Raw genomic sequence first — 25,004 nt, 5'->3', positions numbered from 1 at the left:
TCCCGCTAGAACTTAGGCTCCCTGCCAGGCTGGACCTTATTGCTCTTGTTCAGGGCCCTGCAGTAGGCACCAAGTAGTAAGTCGGCTGTAAGCCAGGCCAGTGGGGGTGCAGAACAAGGATGGGCCCAATCACCAGGACTCATAAGGGGTCTACAGCAGAGACAGGGGCTCTAGCAGCTTCTGGGGGGGTGGGTCACGGTCTGACCCATGAAGCTGGCTGGGCTGCCCACGGGGGAGGGTGCTGGCGCTCCTGGAAGCCAGTCAGGAGGAGGGTGGGAAGCGGGCTCGCAGATTGGCCCACGCTAAGCACAGACACAAAGCGGTCCTTGTTCACCTCCGGTCAGGCCCAGGCCTCTGCTGGCTCCACACCCAGTGGCTGGCTATTGGGCAATCAGTTTGCCTTAGGGGCCCGGGTCAGGGCACCGGTGGAAAGAAAATATGAATTATTTATCAAGAGAATGACAAATCCTTGGAAACTCTGCTAAGTGCCCGCTCACTGGTCCTCAGAATCTTTTTATTTCCCCAAGCCTTAGTATGTAAGGCAGTGCCTCGAAGTCCTTCTGCACCCAGGAAGAACTCCTATTCATCCTGCAAAACCCAGCTCGAAGGTCTTCTCCCAAGGTTGTTTGGCAGCCAAGACTCCTCCTTTCTTGCCCTCCCACCTTGTACGGCCTCGCCAGTGGTCCTGCGTGAGTCTGTGCCTAGGTCTGTCCATAAGCCAATCTGAGCTCTCACCCCTGGGAACTGTTCTGGCCCCGTGCCAGGCGCCCAGCACAGTGAGCACAGGACGGGACAAGACCACAGGTTCTCCTAGGATCAGTGAATCATTCTCAGGAGCATCTGTTTTCAGAACCGCACCTGCTGTTCATACAGCCCCGTGCCCGCCGCCGGGTCTCTGGGCTTTGACTGTGTTGGATGCCAGCAGTGTCTCACCTGCCCACCAGAGCCTTCCCAGGTCACCTCTGGGCCTCAGGACAGCAGCGTGCGTGGAGGAAGCCTGTGGCCCGAGTAGGGTCAGCCTCGGCACTGCCCGGTGGGGACCACGGACAGCCTACCGCAGCCTCCCTGCCCGTGCAGGCCTGTGGGACAGGGGGAAGCCAGCAGCTCCCAGCTGCCTCTCTGCATCAGGCAGCCGCCACACGGACATCACTTCAGGAATTCCTGCCCCACAGCGGCCCCAAGGCAGGTCACCCCTGCCAGCTGAGGAGCTCAGGCTCTCCGGGGGCCTCACCCCACATCCAGACGGGGGCCCAGTGAGGGCCAGGGGCTGCTCAGGGCCTACCCAGAGTTCAGGAAAATGTCCCTGAGGCGGGTGCCTGTCTGGGAGTTTGGCCCCTGGTCAGACACTGGTCATGTGGGGGGCCTGCAGGTTAATGGGGGGTGGTGGTCGCTCAGTGGTCTCCAGCGTGTGGCTCCCTGCGTGGCCCCACAGCCTCTTGGGCCCTCAGCTCGTGGGGGAGGCAGCTGCCCTGCGCCCAGGGCAGGGCCAAGGTCACGGGGAGCGGGCCTTCAGACCAAGGTCGTAATCACAGAGGGGACTCTGCTCGTCTGCTGGTGCCTCCTGCTCTCAGGATACACTCTGCCTGGTGGACCACGCTTGGTCAGAGCGGGAGGGAGGCTCGGGGCTCTGCGTGTAGAGATACTGCCTCAGCCGGAACATTCTTGTGCAGCTGCCTCTGTGCATACATCTCGACTGCTCGGAATTCCTGGGCCTCAAACAGCCGTTTGAGGACGGTTTCTCTGGGTTACACACACACACGCACGTACACGTTTCCATTCTTTGCAGAGACAAACAGATGGCCAGTTTGCAAGCCCTGCAGCACCCACAGGACACACGGTTGAGGCCTCCAGCCACTGGGCCAAGTCTTGGCCGTGCAGAGAACAGGTAACTCAAGGCGGACAAGACATCTGGACTGGAGGCCCTTCCCTGTGCCCCATAAACACAGATAAACAGCAAACAGGAGACGAATCGGAGTTTTTAGGCCTCTTCCCCATGTGCGGTGCCTCCGGAAATCTGCCGGCTGGGAGACGTAGCAGACCCCAGCCCCAGCAAGGTGGGTCCCACCACAGCCCTGCCTCAGCCTGATGACGCTTGAAGGGCCGGGACCTGGCATCCGGGAGCCTGGACCACAGCCCTGGCCGGCTGCCCTCCCCCCGTTGATATTTAAACCCTCTGGGTCCTCAGTTTCCTCCTCGAGGGGGAGTTGGCAATACAAATAAAGCCTACTTCTGTGGTTGGAAAGGCCAGAGGACTTGGTGCGAGTGACAAAGCTGTCAGCTATCCATCACCTGCTCCTTCACTGGCCAGAGCAGCGACCGAACAACCCTGATAGATGTGCAAAGAGGAGGAAGTCCGAGGGTCAGAACCCACACGGCAGCCTTGGACACAGGTTCTTTCTGCATCCACGTGGAGACACGAAAGCGAAGGGGGAAGAGAAGCAGGTGCGTGCTCCCCCAGCACAGGGGCGGTCACCACCGACGGGTGTCACAGAGCTGTGCGCACACAGTTGGCCCCGATGCCATCCATTGATTCTCCCAAACCCAGGGAGCCTCCTGCCCTCCTAGGCAAGGGGAGCAGGGACCCGAGGCCCAGACCTTGGGATCAACACGTTCACTGCCTGTGACCTCTCCAGGTCGTGTGGACAACCTCTCGCCTGCCCGTTAGTCCCCAGCACAGCCCCCACAGCGAGCAGAGACATCAGTGTCCAGCCCAGGCACCAGGCTCCACCCTGGGAACCTCGCCCTGGGTTATAGACCGCTGTGTGGCCTCCGGATGGCTCTGGCAGGACCTCTTACAGCCAAACACAGCCCCACCCTGTGACCAAGCACTTCATTCCGTACCCCCAAAACAGGGTCCTCCAAAAGCACAAGCATGGGCACAGCAGCATAGGGTTCCATGCACAGAAGGACAAGGGATGGCTGTCTATGTGCAGGAATTGGGTTTTACAAACACTTACAATATTTGCTCTTGGTCTAATCTAATCTCTCAACACATAGAAAATGAGGTCCCGAGATACTTGGAGGGCAAATTCACGAACAGTGAGGATGAAGACTTTAGTACCCTTGTCAACCACGGCACTGAGAAGGGTGTTGTTGGTGAACAAGGAGACTGTGCTTATCTGGGTGCCCAAACGGGTTGGACTGTGCCCCAAAAAGATATGTTGAAGTCCTAACCCTGAAACCTGAGAACCTCCCACGTTCTGGCCCTGGGACCCGCGAACCTCCCGCGTTCTGGCCCTGGGACCCGCGAACCTCCCGCGTCCTGGCCCTGGGACCCGCGAACCTCCCACGTCCTGGCCCTGGGACCCGCAAATGTTCTGAGTCCTGGCCCTGGGACCCGCGAACCTCTCACGTCCTGGCGCTGGGACCCGCGAACCTCCCGCGTCCTGGCCCTGGGACCCGCGAACCTCCCGTGTCCTGGCCCTGGGACCCGCAAATGTTCTGAGTCCTGGCCCTGGGACCCGCGAACCTCTCGCGTCCTGGCGCTGGGACCCGCGAACCTCCCGCGTCCTGGCCCTGGGACCCGTGAACCTCCCGCGTCCTGACCCTGGGACCCGCAAACTTCCCGCATATTGACCTTGGGACCCACGAACATACTAGTCCTGACCCTGGGACCCGCGAACCTCCCGCATCCTGGCCCTGGGACCAGCAAATGTTCTGAGTCCTGACCCTGGGATCCACGAACCTGACCTTACTTGGAAGTAGGGACTCTGCGGACGTGATGGTTAATATGAGGTCATGCTGGAGCAGGGTGGGCCACAGAGGAGGTCCCTTCTGAAAGCCCTCCAGCCGCCTGCCCTGCACTAGCCAGCCCCGGTCACACTCAAAGGTGAGGGGAGCTTGTCTGCCCCCGTCTGCCGCCGTCTGCCCACCTGATTCGCTTCGTGCCCAGGCACCACCCGTGAGCCAGGCCCCCATCCTGGGGCCGCACTGCCGGAGCACTCTGCTCTCTGTCCCATCTGAGTGTCGGGACGGCGGAGTCCGCACAGAGTGTGGGTCTGAGGCACGAGGCCAGGCCCAGAGGCTCGGTGGGCATGTGTGGGATGGCTGTGAATGTTTGTGCTGGGGGGTGGTCACAGCCCGTGTCATGGGCCTGCCCGGAAGGCTCCTTTTCGAGAGGCAGGTTGAAGTTCGTCGCCACGAGCCATACTCTCTGGAACGTCCAACTGAGTCCACCCACTGTGGCCAAGCCACCGGCTTCTTGCAGCCGCCTGTGGGGCACATGGTGCCCGTGGCCACGCCTGCTTGCTCTGTGGACACACCGGCCTCGCAGACCTCAGCCCCACACCTCCCCGCTGACGTAGCGTATGTGTTGTTCCCACGTTCACCCATAAATGCTACGCTGAAAGCACAGCCACAGCCTCCACCAAGTAGACAAACAGAACACAAGCCTTGGGCTGCGGGGGCACCTGGGGGGCTCAGTCCGTCAGTCGTCCGACTCCTGCTTTTGGCTCAGGTCATGACCTCACGGTTTGTGAGTTTGAGCCGCGTGCCTGTCTCTGTGCTGACCGTGAGGAGCCTGCTTGGGATTCTCTCTCCTTCTGTCTGCTCCTCCCTAGCGCGTGCGCTCTGTCGCTCAAAACGATAAATAAACTGAAAAACGAAAACAAACGTTTCCTTTGTGCTTCAAAGGACACCACACACGTGATGAGGGTCTTGTGCTCAAAATACATACAGAATGCTTACAACTTCCTAATGAAGAGACAACCCCCCTGGAAAATGGCAGATTTGCGTAGACATTCCTCCAGAAAAGATACACAAATGGCCAACAAGGACGTGTCGAGATGCTCAACATCATTAGTCATCAGGAAAATGCGGGGCTAAACCGCCAGGAGACAGACACCACACCGCAGGGGGGCCGGGATCTAAGAGACAGATAATAACAGCCACTGGCCAGGATGCAGGGTTGCCGCGGATATAAGGGGGGCGGCTCCCGTGGGAAACAGTCTGGCAGTCTCTCCAACAGGTCAGTTCAGTTGTTAGAAGATCCGGCAACTCCGCTCCTACGTGTGGACCCAAGAGACACAAAAACACATGTCCGTGCAAAAATCTGTCCGTGAGTATTCGTGGCGGCAATATTCACAACGACCCCAAACTGGAACTAGCCCCGATGCCATTAACATGTGGAAGTACGAATAAAATGTGGCCTAGCCCCACGATGCAATATCGTTCGGCCCAGAAAGGAGCGGGGCGCTGGCACCTGCCACAGTATGGGTCATCCCGGAGGACGCGGTGCTCGGCGAAAGAAGCTGGTCACGTTTATGTGTGATTCTACTGGGAGGAAACTCCAGAATTGGTAAATCCCGGAGACCGAAGATGGATTGGTGGCGTCTGGGCCTACAGGGTGGGCGAGGGGGACCCGGGGATTGACGGCAACACTGCATGGGGTTCTTCCTAGAGTCACCAAAAGGTTCCGAAGTGGATTGTGGTGATGGATGCTCATTTCTGTGAATGCACTAAAAGCTGCTGAGTCGTAGGCTTTAAGTGAGTGAACTGTACAATACGTGAATTACATCTTGCCCCTAACTTGTTAGAAACCTTACTTTAACCCTAAAGCAAGAATGTCCAGAAACTCGTGAGCTGATGTGCTAGGGGTGTGTTTTTCAGTGACTTTTAAAAATGTGTAATGCTGGGGCGCCTGGGTGGCGCAGTCGGCTAAGCGTCCGACTTCAGCCAGGTCACGATCTCGCGGTTCGTGAGTTCGAGCCCCGCGTCAGGCTCTGGGCTGATGGCTCAGAGCCTGGAGCCTGTTTCCGATTCTGTGTCTCCCTCTCTCTGTGCCCCTCCCCCGTTCATGCTCTGTCTCTCTCTGTGCCAAAAATAAATAAAAAACGTTGAAAAAAAAAATTAAAAAAAAAAAATGTGTAATGCTAAACTTTAAGTGGTCATCCCCATGCACAGAAACCACACTTTGCAGGACCCCCAGTCTCCACCCCCATCTCACCAGCCACCCTCTTCTAGAGCCTCGTAACTTATATCCTTCAAGATCTTGGAGGAAAAGTACTCCCATATAATTAATTCATAATATTGTACCGACAACTTACAAAACTTTCAGGAGTTCAGAGAAGAAAGTTTTTCTTAAAAAGAACTATTAATCATGGATTTTAGTTTTTTATTGGTATGGTCAGAAACCACAGCTGTTTTCATATTCAGCCCACAGCCACTGGGGACAGGAATGGCGTGTGCAGCCTCCTGGGGGCCTGGGCCTGGGCCCCAGGGTCCTCAGGGGAGTGGAGGCTGCTGGCAACAGGACCACAGTCAATGCCAGGCTCAGGGCACGGTCAGCGGAGGGGAGTCCGGATGCCAGGAAATGCCTGGATACGACCCAGCAGAGCAGCAAGAGGATGGGACGAGAGGGGGGCAACACCATCAGCTTGTAACCCCTGCCCTGTGCCCACCGTGCCCGGCCAGTCCTCTGCCTAGGACCACGCTGTGTGCAGGGGAAGGGGCCTGGCTCACCTCAGGATGCCCACCATGGCTCTGGCAGTCTAGCTGGCAGGTCATGGGCATACACTCTCCCTTTCTGGCCTCATTTTCCCCAGTTGCCTAGAGATTCTCAACCCTGTTTCCACGGCTTCAGCCTGGCCTCAACATCCCCACTGGCCTTTGCTGAGCACTGGTAGAAACCCTGTCCCAGATGGTCCATGTGTGGCCTCAGCCTTCAGATGCCAAACAGGTAGGACCAGACATCCCTCCTGCTATAAACAGGCTGGGTGCTGAGAATTCAGGAGAAAAGGGGCAGACGTGAGCTATGTGAGCTTTCCGGGGACCCATGAGCCTGGCTGTCCTACCCTGCCAGACCGCTATATTCCTCCATGACCATGGAGGTGATGGTGGCCACCATGGAGGAGGAACCCCGGGGGAGGCTGGGAAGGAGTGGCTTGGGGAGGCCATAGTGGAGGCCAGAAGGGGGTGAAGTTAGGGGAGGGGAGACCTGGAAGGGGAGGAGGCTGGCCTGGGGCAGGGCCAGGGGAGGCCGGGAGAGGCCAGAGAAGGGAAGGCTAGGAGGAGGGGAAGCCCAGAGGAGAGGGAGGCCGGGGTGGGGGCGGAGGCCAGGCTCCCTGGACTTTTGGCTCGACCTCAGGCAGTCTATACGACTTCTCCAAGTCCTGGTTCCCTCATCTTTATGTGGCAGAACAACAGCAAGAATAATACTACTTCCTGTAACTCACAGAGGCATTTTGAAGACACAACAACAAATGTGTGACCCCGTGGCACAGAGCCTGGCCCAGGAAATGCCAGGATGGCTGTGCCTGCCCAGAGCAGCCACTCAGGCAACGCCACCAATGCTGCTGTGTTTCCGCCCACACTGGGCGTCCTGACCGCAGGCATTCGCACAGGTCACTCCATGGAGGGACAGGAAGGGCACCGTTGTGACATTAAGGGACTTAGAAGTAGCCATTCTACTTCAGCTCCCTGTGAGAGGCTGCGACCTCTCAACTGTATCCCCTCGGCAGAGGGGCTGAAACCGTGAAGAAGCCCAAGGAGGGTGGAAAGTTTCACAAGGAACCCATGCCTGCTCCAGGCCTCATCTCCTTCCCGAATGTTCCACGAGAAGCCCATACCCACTCCAGGCCTCAGTCCCCTCCAGAATGTTCCACGAGGAGCCCGTGCCTGCCCCCAGGCTGCATACCCTCTAGCTGTCTCACCCCAGTCATCCCTCGTGAGTCGGGGATACATGAACCATGCTGGTTGTCCACACACCTGCCTCCAGCCGTCCTCCTGAGACAGCCAAGCCCGTTAATGGCTCCCTCTTCTATACGATTCTCCTGACGGAGGTGCGAACTTCCCTTCCTGCAGCCACAGGGAAGGAGGTGCTGTGCTCACGGACCCTCGACACAGCCAGGGGTGGCATCAGCACTCCTCAGCATGGGGCATGCCCGCTGTATCCCGGCAGCCCCAGGCCTTCGCCCTCCCCTGGTGCCTTCGTCTTGCCTGTGTGAATAAGGTCCCACCTGCTCCAGGCAGCCCCGGACCACAGACAGGCCAAGCGGATCCTCGGGGAAGCCCCCAGCAGGACATCTGGCCCAAGGAATGACAGCAAGAGTCCCAGAAGCACCCTGACACAAAATCATACCTTCGGTCACAAGTTACACACTAGCAGCTCTATTTTCTTTGGCCCGAAAGGTATTTGGAATGCTTCTCAATTAGTTACCATCATTCTCAACGTTTGGAAATTAAGCAGAAGAGATGTTCCAGCTTATTCCGAAAATCGTGTATCAGGACAAATGGCCACGATCTGGTGAACAAAAGACAGCTTCCCTTCGTCCCACCACCCCCCAGAGCGGCAGGCTCACACAACTTGCACGGTCCTTGTGGGCACTCGGGTGCAACAAACCCTTGCCGGTGCACAAACAGCCTTGTTGGGGTAACAGAAGATGGCAGAGCAACCTTGGACCACATGGATCACCGGAGCGGACATCAAAACCACGATGCTCCTTGTGAATTTTCCAGGGATGGCCTGGATGTCAAATATCCCTTCTCCACCATTCCCACAAATTTTCGTGTGCCAACGAGTACCCTAATGTTTATTTTGGTAGCATGGTTTCTGCTTTATTTGGAGCAGGAAACTACAGGTGAGGGGTCGATCCAGCCCCCTGTTAGTTTTATAAATAAAGCTTTATTGGCACACAGCCACGTTCTGTTTACTTACACGTTGTTTGGCCGCTTTGGGGCTAGGACAGCAGAGTCGATTAGTGGACACACAGACCATACAGCCTGCAAAACCTAAACTATCTATTGGCTGGCCCTTTATAAAAAAGTTTGCTGACCCCCAAGGCAGGCAGGAGAGGCAAAAGTCACCTCCTTTAGGGGCATTCTTTGCTGTCCATATTCGGGCTCCTTGTTTAAAACACTTATGCTCCCTGGGGTAGAAATGATCTGCCAGTGGATGAAGGTGGAGAGAGGGAGGACTGGGGAGGCCAGGAAGGGCAGCGGGTAAGGGTACCGGACCCTTGTGCTGCCCGCTTGCCTTGATGGGGAGAAAGCCCCGAGCAGTCACCCCTAGTTCACCCGAAACACCTCTGGGAGGAAACACTGCATTTTCCACTAGAAACTTGGTGCCTGCGTGTTCCAGTACAGACCATCCCCACACCTGGCACCCTAGCCCCAACCAGCCCCCAGTACTTACTTCATGGGTTTGAACAGTGCTTGCCCATAATTCTGGAATGTCATGATGAGCTTGAGCTGCGTGCCCCCCGACTTCATGGCTGCAGGAGAGAGGGAAAGAGACACGGGGTCACTTGCTGCCCTCAGCTTGTCCCTCTGTGGGTAAGTGAGCAGCTCCCACCCTGGTCCCGAGGCTCCGCCTGGGCCTCTGGATGTGGTTGCGGGCTCCATCTGTCTGGGAGGTCTGGGGTTTCCTGCACTGACAGTGATACACATCCCAACTTGATATTTAGGTGCTGGGTCTGCGGGGGGCGGGGGGGGGGGGTGGAATCTCCCAGGCAGTCTGACCCATAGACAAAGGGAATGGCTTCTAGAAAGGATGGCCAGGTATAGGTACCTGCCAGCCACGCCTCCCTCCCCCAGACACCTGCACGACCTCATCACACACCCACCCACCCACCCCTACACACCACTGCTTGCCCCGTCTAAGTTTCTGGGGTTCTGTTGGAAGCCTGAGCAGGGTTAGTCTGAGACCCTGACGACCCCTTGGCTGGAAGCAGCTCATTCATTATAGGGGCCTTCCGGGGGGCTCCCGATGGACATGGCTCCAGAAGCATCATTATGGTTTCCCGGATGCTGCACCAGCTCAGAAGTCTAAAGAATCCTTGAAAAGACCCACTCTTCCCCAGACTGCAGTTCTCTCTTATGGATGGGGCTAAAGGAAGGGAAATAGGGGTTTCCATAAGATGTGGGGTAGGAGGCTGGGCTTGGCCTGTGGCCACCTCAGGAGCTGGGTGGGCTGGCCCACCCCATCATCTATGTGGCAAGGGCCAGACCACGTGAAACAGGTCACACCGAGGGCCTCCTGTATCCGTACCAGGCACCAGCTCTGCTTCTGTCACAGGCGGGAGTCAGGGCGCGGCTGAGCACATTTCCAGCCTGGAGCAAGCTTGTGCACCCGCCCATCCCAGCGGGTGGGAGGGAGGTGGCTTGGGCACCTGGCTGTGTGGCAGTTCTTTGCCAGCAGGGAGGGAGTGGTCGGCACAAGACAGTAGAACAGCCAGGAACCAGGTAGATACCGCCCCCCACTATGTAGTGGGGCCGGCTACATGGGTGGAGGGTGCAAGCCAGGGGAAGGAGGCCGAGGCAGCCACAGCAGATGATGGTGGTTTGTATGACAGAGGTGGGGAAAATGGAAAAATTAAAGAAATATCTGGGGGTCCAAGGAATCATTTAGTGGAGTAGGTGTGGGGTATGGAGATGAGAGAGGAACCTAGGATGACTCCTGGATTCCAGGGGGTCAGCGAATGGGTGGGGAAGAATGTGCATGGAAATGAAGATCAAGGCCAGGTGACTACAGGATAACTGAGGGGCACCATACTGGGGGTGAGCCATACTGAAGGGCGCCATACTGGAGGGCTCCATACTGGAGGGTGCCATACTGGAGGGGTGCTATACTGGGGGAGGGTGCCATACTGGAGGGGCACCAGACTGGACGCCGCCATACTGGAGGGGAGCTATACTGGAGGGTGACATCCTGGGGTGGCATACTGGAGGGTGCCATAATGAGGGGGCATACTGGAGGGGTGCTATACTGGGGGGGCATACTGGAGGGGCACCATACTGGAGGACACCATACTGGAGGGGTGCTATATTGGGGGGGCATACCGGAGGGCGCCATACTGGAGGGTGCCATACTGGAGGGCGCCATAATGGAGGGCACCATACTGGAGGGGAGCTATACTGGGGGGGGCATACTGGAGGGCGCCATACTGGAGGGGTGCCATACTGGAGGGCACCATACTGGAGGGGTGCTATATTGGGGGGCACACTGGAGGTTGCCATACTGGGGGGGCATACTGGAGGGTGCCATACTGGAGGTTACCATACTGGGGGGGGCATACTGGTGGGCGCCATACTAGAGGGCATCATACTGGAGGGGTGCTGTACTGGGGGTGGCATACTGGAGGGTGCCATACTGGAGGGTGGCATACTAGAGGGCACCATTCTGGAGGAGTGCCATACTGGGGGGGGGGCATACTGGAGGGCTCCATACTGGAGGGGCGCCATACTGGAGGGGTGCTGTACTGGGGGGGGCATACTGGAGGGTGCCATACTGGAGGGCAGCATTCTGGAGGAGTGCCATACTGGGGGGGGGCATACTGGAGGGCTCCATACTGGAGGGGTGCCATACTGGAGGGCACCATACTAGAGGGGTGCTATACTGGAGGGTGCCATACTTGGGGGGGCATACTGGAGGGCACCATACTGGAGGGCACCATACTGGAGGGGTGCTATACTGAGGGGGCATACTGGAGGGCACCATACTGGAGGGTGCAATACTGGGGGGTGCATATTGGAGGGTGCCATACTGGAGGGCGCCATACTGGAGGGGTGCTATCCTGGGGGGGCATACTGGAGGGTGTCATACTGGAGGCGTGCCATACTGGAGGGGTGCTATGGGGGGGCACACTGGAGGGTGACATACTGGGGGGGCATACTGGAGGGCGCCATACTGGAGGGCACCATACTGGAGGGTGCCGTACTAGGGGGCGCATACTGGACGGTGCCATACTGGAGGGCGCCATACTGGAGGGGTGCTATACTGGAGGGTGCCATACTTTGGGGGGCATACTGGAGGGCGCCATACTGGGGGGAGACATAGTGGAGGGCGCCATACTGGAGGGGTGCTATACTGGAGGGATGCTATACTGGGGGGCTTTGGTGTGGAGGAGCCCTGAGGCTGGAGTCTGTGCCCAGCTCCCGATGGCCTGGCACCCTGGAAGGAGTCCTCATCCTCCCTACTGCTGGTTTGTGTTAGATGGCATTTAGATGCCTGCCCAGCCTCCGTCAAGGGGCTGTGGCCAGGGTCAAGTCAAATGAGGGAAATGTATTACTTGGCACAGCCAAGTCACATGCGGCACGGGGATGCCGGTCCTATTTACCTCCCAGGACTGCTGTCGCAATCAGGCGGGTAATGCTCGTGAAGCATCTAGAACTCCACGGGCACACAGCACATTCAAGACGGCTGACAGTCACGAGCGTGGAGAATGACCAGGAGCTTGAAGCTCTCTGAGCATCTTCCGTGGTCTCAGGGCCTCTGTGACGGCCGAGGCCCAGCCCGCCCCCCCCCCCCCCCCCGGTTCCCAACCTGGCCACAGCCCGCTCCTTCCCGTGCAGAGTCCGAGGCCGGTCTTGGGGTCCAGGTGATGCTAGAGGCACAGTTCCCCCAGACCGGCCTGCGACGTGGGTCTGTGGCGATGCTCTTCCAACCGGCACCCTCCTCAGGAAAGCAAAGCCAGCAACGAATTCTACTTCACTCCAAAGCACCGGAAATAACCTCAAATGCCCAACCCGGGGGCAGACGCGCAACACAGGTCACCCCGTGTGAAGGAGCACTACGCAGCCTTCTTGCTGCCTCCAAGGCACTTCTGCGGACACAGCCCACGGCTTAGTAGTTCCTTACTAAGCAAAGTGGCTTCTGAACACTTACGTTCGGTGAGCTGCCTCTTTGGAAGGTGTCTACCAAGTGCGTGGGAAAATCTGGATGCACAGATAAGCTTCAGTGGTGACCCCCCCAGAGTAGAGCCACAGATGATTTTAATTTCCTTCTTCCCTTATCTGTGCTTTCGAAATTTCTACAATGAACATTTATTAAGTTTTTAATAACATGAACACAGAAGTGATTATTAAAAAAATTAGAGGCCCGATTAAGCCCCATTCGATGTCCCCATTTCCATGTAATAACTGGGGTCACTGGATTTAATTATTCCTTCCAGGGCCAATCAGCGACAGCACATCAGCTCTTTCCAGGACCCGTAGTCCTGGTTTTCTTGAATACCAAATTATTATGCAAATCTGGCCTGTTTAGTCATTCTTGTTCTGGAAGGCGACTCCCCATGCACTGTCGCCCCTTGTTTCCCACTGTGCTACGGGCTCCTCCCCACAGACAAGAGAATAACTAGAAATTAAAGTGCGTTAGAACCTCCCAGTGACTAAGGACTCCCTGCTGTGGACACCGCCCTTGTCTTGTCTGGGGACGTGTGCCTTCCCGTCTGGGTGCACCGTCCCGTCTGCCGAGCTGGGGGTGCCAGCCGGAAGACACTTGGACTCCTGCTCGAAAGTCAAGTGTGGTCTCCCTGCCAAAACCCACAGGCAAACGGCCTTAAGCCATGGTGAAGGTCACGTGTGCACCTGGGGTGGGAGAGAGGCAGACACCCCCAAACGCCTGTGCTCGGAAGTGGGTGGCCTCGCTCTGCTGCTGCAGGATGGACCCGGGGACCTGGGGGGCTGAGGGCCCAGGTGGCAGAGCCCAGAGGCCGACCAGGCCTCAAGAGGCAGGGTGTCAGTGTGGGGTTTCTTCCTGAAGGCAGACTTGAGGGATGTGGCCCAGTGCAGGGTTGCGAGGTGCCACAGAAGCAGAGGCAGACTCGGGGAGAGGCCCAGGTGTGCGGCAAGAGCCCCGCGTGGACGTGCCCTCACCTGGCTGGGTCTCCACGTTTCCCAGGGGACGGGGGCCCATCCAAACCTGGCCAGCCTTAATCCCAGGAGGCGACCCCACCGGGCGGTTGTGACAGGTGAGGCCAGGCTAAGGCCAGGGTTGTCACGGCACCTGCCCAGATGCCACCTCCTCTCCATCTCCGTGTCCCCTCCCAAACCTGGGCCCCACCGTTATCTGGTCACTAACACACGAGGGGCACCTGACCGGTGTCTGGCCTAGTTCCTTCTACCCCACCGACGTCGCCTCTCCCCTATGCTCTCTCCTCCCTCACCGGCTTCCTGCAGGTGACTGCCCCATTCAGACCACGGATGTCAGCTCTGTCTCTCCTGCTGTCGCTTGGGAACCGTACCCTCCAGTATGCGTTCACAGTACGGGGTAGGTTAGCACTGAGCAGCGATCATTAGCACACATGCATCAGTCAGCACACGTGTCAATATGTGTGAACAGCACACCCTAGACTTTATTACCTAACGTTTGCGGACGCTGTAATTCCGTGACCACGAAGACGCTTGGACAGTCTGGGGTTTTGCTCACTGCCTTTCCCCAGAACACAGCTCTCCCCAGAAGAACCGTAACAGGCTTTACATTTCTTGGGATCCCCCCGAGGAAGGATGGGGTCGGGCCAAGGACCAAGAGCCTCCGTGGGAGGAGAGAGACAGCCCTGAAGGGAAAAGGGGTGCCGTCCCGGCCAGGGACCCCAGCACCGCCACACCAGTCGGGGGGGGGGGGGGCGCTCTGATGTTACTGCCTTTGGCCTCTGTCACCTCGTCTGGGAAGTGGGACCCATGTCTGTCCTTAGGGATTGCAGTCAGGCAGGTGGTCCGGATATTTTCACAGCCACTGCCTGTTTTAAGGGTCAGAGGAAGCAAAGGCCTCGCCGTGGACAGCTCAGATTTGAAGACTGTGGTGCCAGGAGCACCTAAGTCACCACTGCTTCCCTGCCCACCCCACGCACCTCACCCCCTGGCGGGAGTGGGATCTGACCCGTGTTCCAGACCCCTGGGTGCCATGCAGAGCCCCGTGTACTGCCTTTGGGCGTGGAGGGACGCGGACCTTCGGAGAGCAGTGGGGGGCGCGTCCACTTGGCCGTCACCGGTGGGTACCCCGGTGCTGGCATCGAGGGGGCTGCTCGGAGCGAGGGATTGGAGGCGGCCACAAGGGCCTGGGTCCTCCCGTCCCACTTGCCGTGAAGCCTTGGCAGGCCTCCACCAAACTTCGTGCCTCACAGGCACCCGCAGGATGTTTGAGCTGTAGCTGCCCCCAGCCTAGACTGCCATGCACACCATGCTCTTTAGGACTGCTCACTTTTATTTTGATAATTAAATGTACTTCAGAGAGAAAGTCCAGCACAGCCCCAGCTGGAACCCAGCACCCTCCCTGCGATGGGAAGGGACACAATAGAATACATGGCTGTGGGATTCCGGGGCCCCAGCTGTTGTCTCTGCTCAAGAAGGAGAAAGCAGGTACCCACTTGGTGGGCTTTGTTCTTGATCTCGGACCAGATGGCTGGAAGGGAAACCGAGGGGGGGGGGGCGGGGCTCAGCTGTATCACCTTCTCTGGCGTGCTGCCTGCCATCGTCCTCTGGGTGGGCTGTGTCCTTCCTCCCTGATGACCTACGGTGCCTCCCGCGGATTGAGCCTTGCCACTGGTCAGTTTACAGGTTGGAGAGCCAGCATCTGGGGTCTGGGCCCCGAGTGGCCCCCAGGGCGGGAGGGGGACTGTGGCCTCTCTGGGGCTGGAACTGCCTTCCTGAGGAGCTGGCCTCCGACCAATTAGGGCGGCCCCCAGGGGCCCCCAGGGCGGCTGCCCACCCTGGCCGTCCCAGCCACAGCCTTTGTTCTTGGAAGCTCACTGGCCAATTAGTCCCGACCCAGCTAGATCAATTAGCGCCCAAAACTTCGGTCTAAGGGAGCAGCTCTTTGTTCAGGGACCGACCACGGTCGTGTCCCGACCTGGATGGAGTATGGGTGGCGTCTTTCAGCTGGAGGCTGCCTGAATCCTCTCATGCTAGTGTGACTTCTTTTCCTTATTAAGCAATTCCAAGTACAGAGCGGTTAATTGTGTCATTTATTCTTTGCATCCATAATTGTGCACGATAGCGATTTAATTATCACTGGCCCGAGCCGAAGGCGCTGCATGCCTGATTTCAAGCTGAATAGAGGTAGATAACGTCCCAAGCCTCTTTAAAGGCAGCGAACGGCTGTTACCAAGCAGCCAGGAGCCCGGCTATAAATAAATCTCTGTCGGCCACAGCAGCTGCACCGAAGGCCACACGTGCTTCAAAGTGGATCGAGCGGTTCCGAACGGGGGCGATTTAATGCAACCGTTCCGAGGGGAAGCTCTGGGAAGCCTGCAGAAACAATGTTTCCGGGCTCGCGTTTGGTAGCGGGATGCACAACTTGAAGGTGAAAGGGACAGAGCTCTGAGCAGGGATGCGCGAGACCTGCCTCGTGGGGGCGGTTCCCGGTTTGCAGAAGGCGCTTTGGAAGTGGGTTGGATCTCCAGCTCCTTAGATTTCGACTCGCCTGTACGCCACGAGTGTGGGTCAGTGTGATTTCTACGTCTTTCTCCCATTTCGTGTTCAGGAGGGTGGCGTTGCTGAACCTTGGCCCTGAGGCAGGCTTGGGCTCCAGGAAAGGGGCTGCCATCCAGGGTCCCCCACGAGACCTTCAAAGGCTGTGCCCAACCCCGGGTCACAGCAGTGACAGGCACAGAGGCCTCCAGCAGCAGACAGCTCCTACCCAGGGCCTGCATTTACAGACCTGCCCGGCTGGCTCTCCTAAGCCAAGGGCCCCGCCAGGGGCTAAGGCCTCAGGCAGCTGGGCTTTTAACCAGAACATCCAACTGGATGTGGGAGCACACACCGCCCAGGAAGCCTGCATCTTTGAGGGACTCCTGCAGCCCGGAGCAGGGCCAGCCCTTCTCCTCCTGCTGCCTGTGGACCAGAGCCTTTTCACAAGTGTGAGCTCACCTGGGGGCTCACTGAGGCAGCAGGGAGTGCGGGGCCAAGGGTCGGCCGAGGCCTTCCCCTGGCCTGTCCAGCTCGCGCTGCTCTGGGCAAGCAAGGAGGCTCTGGTCTGCCCTGGAACGCTGCCCCAACACACACCTGCCTGCAGAGACGCTCCCTAGCCTCTATTTCCACCTCTTTCTCTCACTCGCTCATCGAAGCCTCTCAGCAGCCCTGTGATACAGGTTTCGTAGGGCCACGCCGTTCATCAAAATCTCGGAAGACAGAAGCGCTCCAGGGTTTCAAACATCTCAGCTGACAGAAGGCGCAAATAACGTGTCCCTCCCACACGTTAGGTCGCGGCCCCGATAGGTCTGGGCAGAACCCCGTAATTAAACATACTCTTACTGCCTCAGAGGCACATGTGAATATTTACTCCAAGGGAGAGAAAAAAGGGTTCATAAATAGCCTTGTGAATTAAGGTTTTGCCTCCATATAAGTTCAGGTTGGGTCAGGTTTTGCTGTTGAACGAGTTACACTTGGATTTCAGATTTGCAAGTGGAGATTATAGGGTCTAGGTCATAACCATCTTTATGTTCCGCGTGAGAACCCAAAGTACCTGAGATTCATCTGCCAACCCAGACTCACACCAGGCACCAGGGGCATCAGTCAGACTCCCAGCACCGACTGGGTCCCGCACAGTGACTGGGAAAGACCAGCGAGGCCAGAGCAGTCTAGGAGCGAGTGGGATCAGCACAGACAGCCCATCAGGAACTCACTCCCCCTTCACACCACCAGGCCTGGGCCAAGCAGGACCCTGGGATGAGATCCCCAGCCCCTGGCTCAGTCCACCGTGGTCAGGAAACTTAGGCACCCCTGCCCAGGGGCAGGCCAAAAGTGGGTGGGAGGTGCCTCAAGTCCCGACCCCTGGGGGGGCAGAGAGAGCAGGGTGCCTGTGTTCTCCCTGAGCTGCCGGGCCCTGTCCTCTGCATCGCGCGGGTGTCCGAGGAGAGCTGGAGGCCGTCTGTTCCCTGAAGGACATGGTGAGCCTGGCCAGCCTCTGGAATCCCAGCAGCCCTTCCTGCACCCCAGACCCCGCACCTGAGAGTGGTGACCCTGCAGACTCACAGACGTCATCTTATTAGAACAAATGCAGTGTACCTGAGCGGGCACAAGCCCATTGGACAGATGGGGAAACTGAGGCAGAGAGGGGCACCACGGACAGCAGCAGAGCAGGCTCTTTTAATACTGTATTGTCTAAAACCATTTCTAATTTTAAACTTTAAATTTTTTAATTTTAAATTTTAAAACGTTATTCTTTCCCTGGAAAGCCCAGCCCTCCCTGCCCCCTTCTATGACAACTGCAAACACTTCATCTAAGCCCCAGATCAGATGTCTTTTCTCACAGAAGGTCCTCCGTACCCCTCCTTCCAGATGAAGGTCATCTCCTTTCTAAACCCTCCTCCTAGATTTTGTGCAAACAGCGTTCAAGCATTTGTCTTCCTCAGTGTGTCCGTTTCCTGGCCTCCCTGGGCCTCTTGGGTCATCCACGGCGGAATCTTGTTGAGGTTCATTCACCCTCAAACCGCTACGCAGAACGGGGCCTGGAGGTCAGCAGGTGCCCGAGAAACTCTGCTCAATGGGTGAGGAGTGAGTTGGTCGATGCCCGGGATATGTCTTTAATGGCCTCGTCTACTCTCAAGAGTGAAGGGGGCACCCGGCTGTGGCTGTCTGGGCACAGTTCCTGTCATGCACACAGCCTGCTTCCCAGCACCGCCTAAAGCCCCCGACACCTGCAAGAGGCAGAAGGGAGGCTGGGCTTTCCACGGGGAGAGCCGGGGACAGGGCTGCGGTCTGGGGAGGTGCTCAGACCCCTCCTGCATAGCCAGCTAAGAGAGGAAAACGCCAGCTTGTTCTTGCCAGCTCTCCTTCACGCGGGTGAGCAGTCCTGGCATGTGGCAGGTGCCCAGCAGACAGCTCGGCACCGGCCAGAGAGAGCCGGAAACAGCCCCTAAAAGCCCCCCGCAGAACCCACTTGCCAGCCTCACTCCCCTGGTCAGCAACTGGACAGAGCCCCAGGGCACTGGGGCCCTTTCAGCACCGTGGCTCCTCGGGAAAACGCCAGGAAGACTGTGTCAGAGAACTGTCCGTCTGTTCCACAGCACAGGGTGGGGACCTACACTCATGTCACCCCCCGACTGGCCTACCTCCACCCCTTCCCGGCTGTGTGTACTGAGGCCAGCTCCTGGCAGAACCCCCAGAACTATTCTTTCCACCCCAGGGCCTCAGCCCATCCCTCTCGCCACTGAGCCACCACCACCGGTGACTAGTGGGGACCTTCACAAACGATTGCTTTCAGGCCTGAGAACAATGGCACCAAACCTCTGTGCTCAGAAACTGCCCCTGACACATTTGCCTGAAATCAGTAACTGGATGCCCCTTTTCGTCCGAGTCAGCAGATCCCAAAGTACTCAGAGATGTTGCCTCTGAATTACTAAGTGCTCGGGCCTCCACCCCAGACAGTCGAGCCCTGGTCACTCCTCGCGCACAGGAGATGACAGGAGCACCTGGCAGAGCTCTGATGCAGAGCTGCTCCCGAACCACACGCCTGTGAGTTCTGCATGTGTCCCCCTGCTGTGCTGAGGGAGGGGCCGCAGCCACCAGGGGTGTGTGTCCCCTCTTTACCCCTGGAGGGGAGACCTGCGGTCTGGGAGGTGCTCCTCCGGGGGACCTCCTCAAGGGGGTCAGCGGAACGCAACAGCAAGGCTCTGAGGCCCCTCTGTCTCCCTCGCCAGCCTTGTCACAGTGGGCAGCAGCCCCTGGCCCGCTGACGGCATCGGAAGCATCGCTCCCCTCCCAGAAGGTGCCGCATAAATCATCCCAGGAAGTGATGCTCCGGCAAGAAGCCGAGGAGCGATAGCTACCCCCCCCCCCCCCCCCCCCCCCCCCGTCTCCTGCGGAGGAAGGCAGCCCTTGCCTTCTGCAGGTGCCTGTCTGCAGCCCCAGACCTGCACCTACCAACACTGGTGATCTTCTGAGCGCTGAGGTCATGCAGCAGGGCTTCGATGGCGGGGTTATGTCTGGAGTAGAGCTCGTACCGGTTAATGCCGATGTGGAACTTTAGCCAGTTGGGGTAGGAGTCCACTGCCGCCTCCCCGGTGGGCAAGAACTCTTCGTTCTCCGTGCCTTCGCGCGGCCTGCAGAAAATTAAGGTGACCGGAGTCAGCAGGGAAGGAACGGAGTGCTGAGGCCCGGATGGATAAGGAGGAGCTGGTGCCCACGCCTAGGTTTTCACTTTGGGTCCAAACCGATGCAGACGTACTCAAAGGGGCCTCTGCTCAGACAGGACCCTGCGGACGTGGGCACTTTTTCTGCGGCTACTGTTCTCGTCACTAATGACATAGCTAAAGGCCGTAATTCCTACTTGCGCTCGGGAGACACCCAGACAGCTGTAACTACATCAGGACCAAGTCCAGAACATCAGCGCCAGGCCCTGCCTCGTCTGTCCTGGGGTCACCCAAGCAGCCCAACAAGCCTGATGTCAGCTTGGGGGGTGAGAGGCCACCAGCTCTTCCTGGGGGCAGACCAGCGAGCCGTCTCTGACCGCGCGCTATGCGCACACGCAGACACGCCCCGCCTGTCAGAGACCTTCCCTGGGCACTCTCTTTTGGTTCCAACAACCGGGGGCAGAGATGATGCGCGAAGCTAAACTCGATTTTAACGAGAGCAGTCTTGGGTGGGGAGCGAGGAAAGAAGCAGGCACTCACTCCCGCTGAGGCCCAAAGTGGCACATCCTCCGACATCTCCGGAGCCCGGGGGCCAGTCTGGGGGAGCACAGAGACTCCTGCTGGGCCGGAGGGAAATGGAGCTTCCTCTCCTAACTCCGACTCGCCCGCAAATAGGGCCCTTCCGGCCCCAAGTCCTGTCCCGCAGGGGCCGCATCACTGACCATCGGCCCTGGGCTCTGTCTCTCCTGTGAAGAGCTCCAGGTCTGGGCCACTGCTCTGATTCTCAAGTTTGTGAGCATTTCCTTGAACCTGGCCAGCAGTCAAAGCTCAAAGGCCACCGAACACCTTGGTGTATTTAGACAGAAAAGCCCGGGCCTGGTCAAGTTTCAGGGTAGAAAGGATTTTTATGAGATGTTTTGGAAACCTGGCCTTTTCCCTGCGTTGCTCGGGTAACCTCTTGCAGGTAGCTATTTACTCCGGCCTGGCTGCTAGTTAATATTTCACTTCTCTGGGCTCCGCATCTGCTTATTCTGCTCCGTGTGGCTGAGGAGGGCCTGGGGGGGAAGGGCTTACACCAGGACAGTTTAAAGAAGTGCTCCTGGGATATGCTTCTCACCTTTTATGAAGCTGTCACCCAACGCAGCTGGCACCATTCCAAGGGAGCCTGCTGTCTGCACCCTGGCTGGGAGAGCCCTTTTGTTCTGCCTCATTGGGGCCAGCACGCCCCTCTGCTAATTTTGTTCTCGGCCACTGGCTTACAGGGCTCATTAGGCTCCTGCAGACCTTCCTGATGTGTCCACTAGAGAAACGTCGCCGAGTGTCTGGAAGGCCCGACAGCCGGCAGCTCCCCCGGGAGAGGTTAGGGGCAGTGGCTCCTCTCATTCATGCCCTTGCCAGCCCGTGCCTGCATTGCCCCACTGGGCTTCCGGAGCCAGAGACCAGGAGCTTGTAGGCCAGCATGGCTCTCCTATGAAGGCAGCACTGACCCTCCCTTGGCTCCACAGGGAACAGTCCCCCAACCACCCAGCAGCCCTTCTCAAGGAGGCAGTCATTCTGGAGACAAAGGCAGTGCCCTGAGCAAGAGACAGCATGCTGCCCCACCCCACAAAGCTCCCCTGGGTGGGGCATTGCTTGGCCGTGAGGGTCCATACCCTCCCAGGGTTCCTGAGCCTCTGGCCTCTTTACACAATGCCTGGGATGTGCAAGGCCCTTTCCTGGGAAGGGAGCACAGGCAGAAGGCCCGGTGGAGGGGTCGGGGCCTGCCTGCACCTTCCCCACCCCCCCCACGCCCCCCCCCCCCCTCCGTGAAGCCTCACTCACCAGTCAGGGTTCTCAGCTGCCGCCTTGGGATTGAACCTGATGTCGCTGTTCACATTGAAGAGCACGTCGTCCTCCGTTAGCGGTGGAACAGCCATCCGGTAGAGTGGGTGTTCAAACAGCCTAGCCAGGAGGGAGCCGTCCCCGCTCGGGCCAGGGGGCGGCACCGACCGGCGGGGTCCGGGGTCTCGGAGCAGCGGTCGGTGCGCGGGGTCTCGGGCGCGGGGGCCGCCGGCCTCCTGCCCCTGCGAGGCTCCTTCGGCCGGCTCGGCGGCAGCCGGCAGCTTCTCCAGCGAGTGGGACGTGAGGTTGGAGGAGGGGTCGGAGCTGAAGTCCTGCAGGATGCGCAGCGTGTGTTTGTTGGGCCAGCCCGCGTCGCCGGCCGCGGAGGCGGCGGCCGGGGGCTCCCCGGGGCGGCCCCGCGCCTTCGCCCAGCCGGGCGCCGCCGCCTCGGCCGCGGGTTGCGCGCACGAGCAGCCGGGCTCCCCCGGCGGCCGCACGGCGCGCTGCTCCAGCTTGGGCAGCAAGTCCAACACGATGTGCAGAGCGCAGGCCACCAGGAACACCATGAGGATCAGCACGCGGAACCTGCGAACCAGGATCATCTTCATGGCCGCGCGGCCTGGGGCTCCGGGCGCCCTCCGGGAGCGCGCCCCGCCCGGGCCCCGGCTGGTCCTGGCCTGGCCCGGCCCAAGTGCCGCGGCGCGGCTCAGCGTCCACCGGGCGTCGGGCGGCTACCAGCTCGGGGGCTGCCCCCGGGCCCGCACCACGTGGAGGGCGCCCGCCGCCAGAGCGCCCGCTGGCCCGGCCATCTCGGGGCCGTCCCCTGTCGCCTCTCTGGAGCGGCCGCGCCCGGCGGCCCTCGTCCGCGGAGCTGGGGGCGCAGCGGGGTGAGGCCCCGGGCACGCAGCGGCGGGCGTGGGGTCTCCGCGCTCATCCGGCGCGCAGGAGCCCGACGCCACGGCCCATGTAGGCCAGGGTGCGGCTGCCCGGGGGTGCGGCGCGCCACCGCCTCCCCCCAACCCCTCAGCGGGTCCGTGGGCCGCGCTAGGCGCCGGGCGGGCCAGACGGAGAAGGGGCGGCTCCTGAGGGCAGGGCCCCGGAGGCGGGGACCTGAGGCCGAGCGGGGGGGTGGGGGGGGGAACTGGGAGGGGCCGGGCACCGGGTTGGGGGGCGCACGGAGCGGCAAGGGAGGTCCCCGGGCAGGTGCAGCGCCCGCGCGGCCGAGCCTCTCGGCGCCCCGCGCCCGGGCCGGCAGATATCCGAGAGCCCGGAGCCGCCCCCCGCGTCAGCGCCCGCAGATTGGCGGAGACGCGGCCCCACGAGTCACCGCCAGGCCGAGCCGACTCCGCTCCCTTTTTCCTTTCTCCTCCCCTCGGCCGCGCCCCGCGCTGCCGCTGCAGCTCCGGGCCCGCTAAGGAGAGGGCGCCTTCTTCCCGCGGTTGCCGAGAGAGGCCCGGGGGGCCCCGGGGGGTGCGCTGTCGCCGGGGGGGGTGGGCGGGGCGGGGAGGGACCCCTCAGGCCAGGCTGTGGCTCCCCGGGACCTCCGCCCGCCCAGGGCCGGCCGCCGCCAGCTGCAGCCTCCCGGCTCCTCCCCAGATGAGCGGAGGGCCGCAGTCCCGGCCAAGTCCCTCCCCGGAGCCGCTGGGCGTCTGCGCCGCCGGATGAGCTCCCTGCCGGGCGGCGACCTTGTGCCCCCCTCCCCGCCCCCGCCTCGGACGAGAGGAGAGGAGGGGAGCTCGGTATTTGGCCCCAATAGCAAATCTGGGGCGGGGGTTGGGGGTGCCAGAGCAGGGGGGAGGCTCCTGCACCCGGCTGAGGCCCCATCCCACCCCAAGGGGACACGCCTGCGCCTTAACTCTGGTGGCGCCGGGGCGCTCCCCGCCTAAGATTTGCTTGGCACTGGGAGGTACCTGGTGTTTGCAGAGGCCGCACCTCCCTCACTCGCCTGTGTGTGTGTGTCATTTGCTTCACAAGATGCATAAAATCAGCCACCCATACCCAGACGTGGCCCTTCTACATGACCTCTTCTGGGCCCACACAGCCTCTGGGCCCCCAGCCCCCAGTAGGGAATATCAATGTGAATGTCAGTCCCAAGTCCTGGTGAGAAGGGTAATGACCTGGCTGGGGAAGGCGGTCCAAACACCTCCACCATCAAGCAAACAGGCGAGCGCTCAAGGCACCGCACGTTCTCAGCCTCTCCGGCAGCAGAGAGAAGGGAAGCAGTCTGTGGTGGGGCGCTTAGGAGGGAGCCCTTGCCTTCCCCTCCACTTGCTGTGCTGCCTGGACATCTCACTGCCCTCTCTGGACTTCAGTGTTCTCTTCCGTGCATTCAGGAAGGGACTCGTCATTGAATCTCTGTGTCTGGCCCAGTGCCGAGCATGTAGTAGGCGCCCACTAGATACTTGAGGAGGGAGAGGAGTCTCAGCCCAAGCGATCAGTGCAGTAAGGGTTTCGGGGGCCGCTTGAGGTAAGTGAAAGGCTGCTCAGCCCTTCTGGAGCTGGAGGCTAGAGGGGACTAGGTGAGAAGGTGGGTCTGACCTGGAGCCGGAGCTCCATTCTACACCAACGGCACCATTTGTGTGCAGCAAAGGGAACTTTGGGCGAGGTTACCTAGAGAGAGGCCTAGGAGGTGGCCTAGGAGATGATGTCCGAACGGAGAGTGGTGAGCAGCCCCCGCCCCGGGGAGCAGGACCTTGAGCCCCACAATGTCTCCCTAGACCGTGGGGTTCTGCAGCCTCTGTCCCCCCCGCCCTCCCCCGGCCAGTGTCCTCAGGGTGGCCGTGGGGCGACTTGCCCCCAGGAACCATAGACATCGTGTAGGGGGCCTCACGTCCCACCCCCGCTGGCCTCTCTTGGGAGCGGAGGTGTTATTTGGACTCCCGTTCGCCACTCGATGGCTCCCTTGTGGAGTTCGTGGTTCATCTCAGCTACCACCTTGAGGAAGTATCGTCTCACTGCCCACATGGTTTCGAAGTATCCCCACCCCCATTCCCTCAATGTCCCACCACTCTGTTTCCCTAACAACAGCCGTCACTATCTGAAGGCAACTCTTCTGTTCCGGTTTATGCCTCGTCTCCCCCCAAATGCACATGCTCCGCTAAGTGGGAGCCTCCCATGATGCCTCGCTCACAGCTCTGTGCTGGTGCTGAGCGGGTGCCCAGAGCAGACCACAAGCCACCGTCCAACTTGGGTTAGGTGTCAGCGGGCAAAGGTGCACACGTGAAATGGCCTTTGAAAACAGAGCCCGCACCACAGGGGACATAGCATGAAAACCCTTGGCCAGATGTTTCTGCCTGGTTCCTTGTACTTTGCTCTGGGGAGTAATTGCATGCGGTCCAGTTGATTCATCCGTGGAAATCACAAAAAGCAAACACACACATTCACACCCACAGAGGCACA

General features: G+C 59.6%; 1 protein-coding gene across 1 annotated transcript in view; it reads right to left on the bottom strand.

Annotated features, from left to right (window-relative positions):
- Positions 1-22,309, bottom strand: part of FAM20C (FAM20C golgi associated secretory pathway kinase) — a 47,221-nt gene extending 24,912 nt beyond the window's left edge. Inside the window, exons 1-3 of the mRNA XM_042971384.1 lie at positions 21,606-22,309; positions 19,576-19,754; positions 9,131-9,209 (exon numbers count right to left, since the gene is read on the bottom strand). Coding sequence (XP_042827318.1) covers positions 9,131-9,209; positions 19,576-19,754; positions 21,606-22,213 — 866 coding nt within the window. The 5' untranslated portion in view covers positions 22,214-22,309. The remainder of the gene's footprint in view (positions 1-9,130; positions 9,210-19,575; positions 19,755-21,605) is intronic.
- Positions 22,310-25,004: the final 2,695 nt, after the last annotated feature.

The sequence above is a fragment of the Panthera tigris genome, chromosome E3 (assembly GCF_018350195.1).
Source record: "Panthera tigris isolate Pti1 chromosome E3, P.tigris_Pti1_mat1.1, whole genome shotgun sequence".
NCBI classification, from domain to species: domain Eukaryota; kingdom Metazoa; phylum Chordata; class Mammalia; order Carnivora; family Felidae; genus Panthera; species Panthera tigris.
The sequence above is the reverse complement of the archived record's forward strand: the minus strand, read 5'-3'. Positions and strand labels throughout refer to the sequence as shown.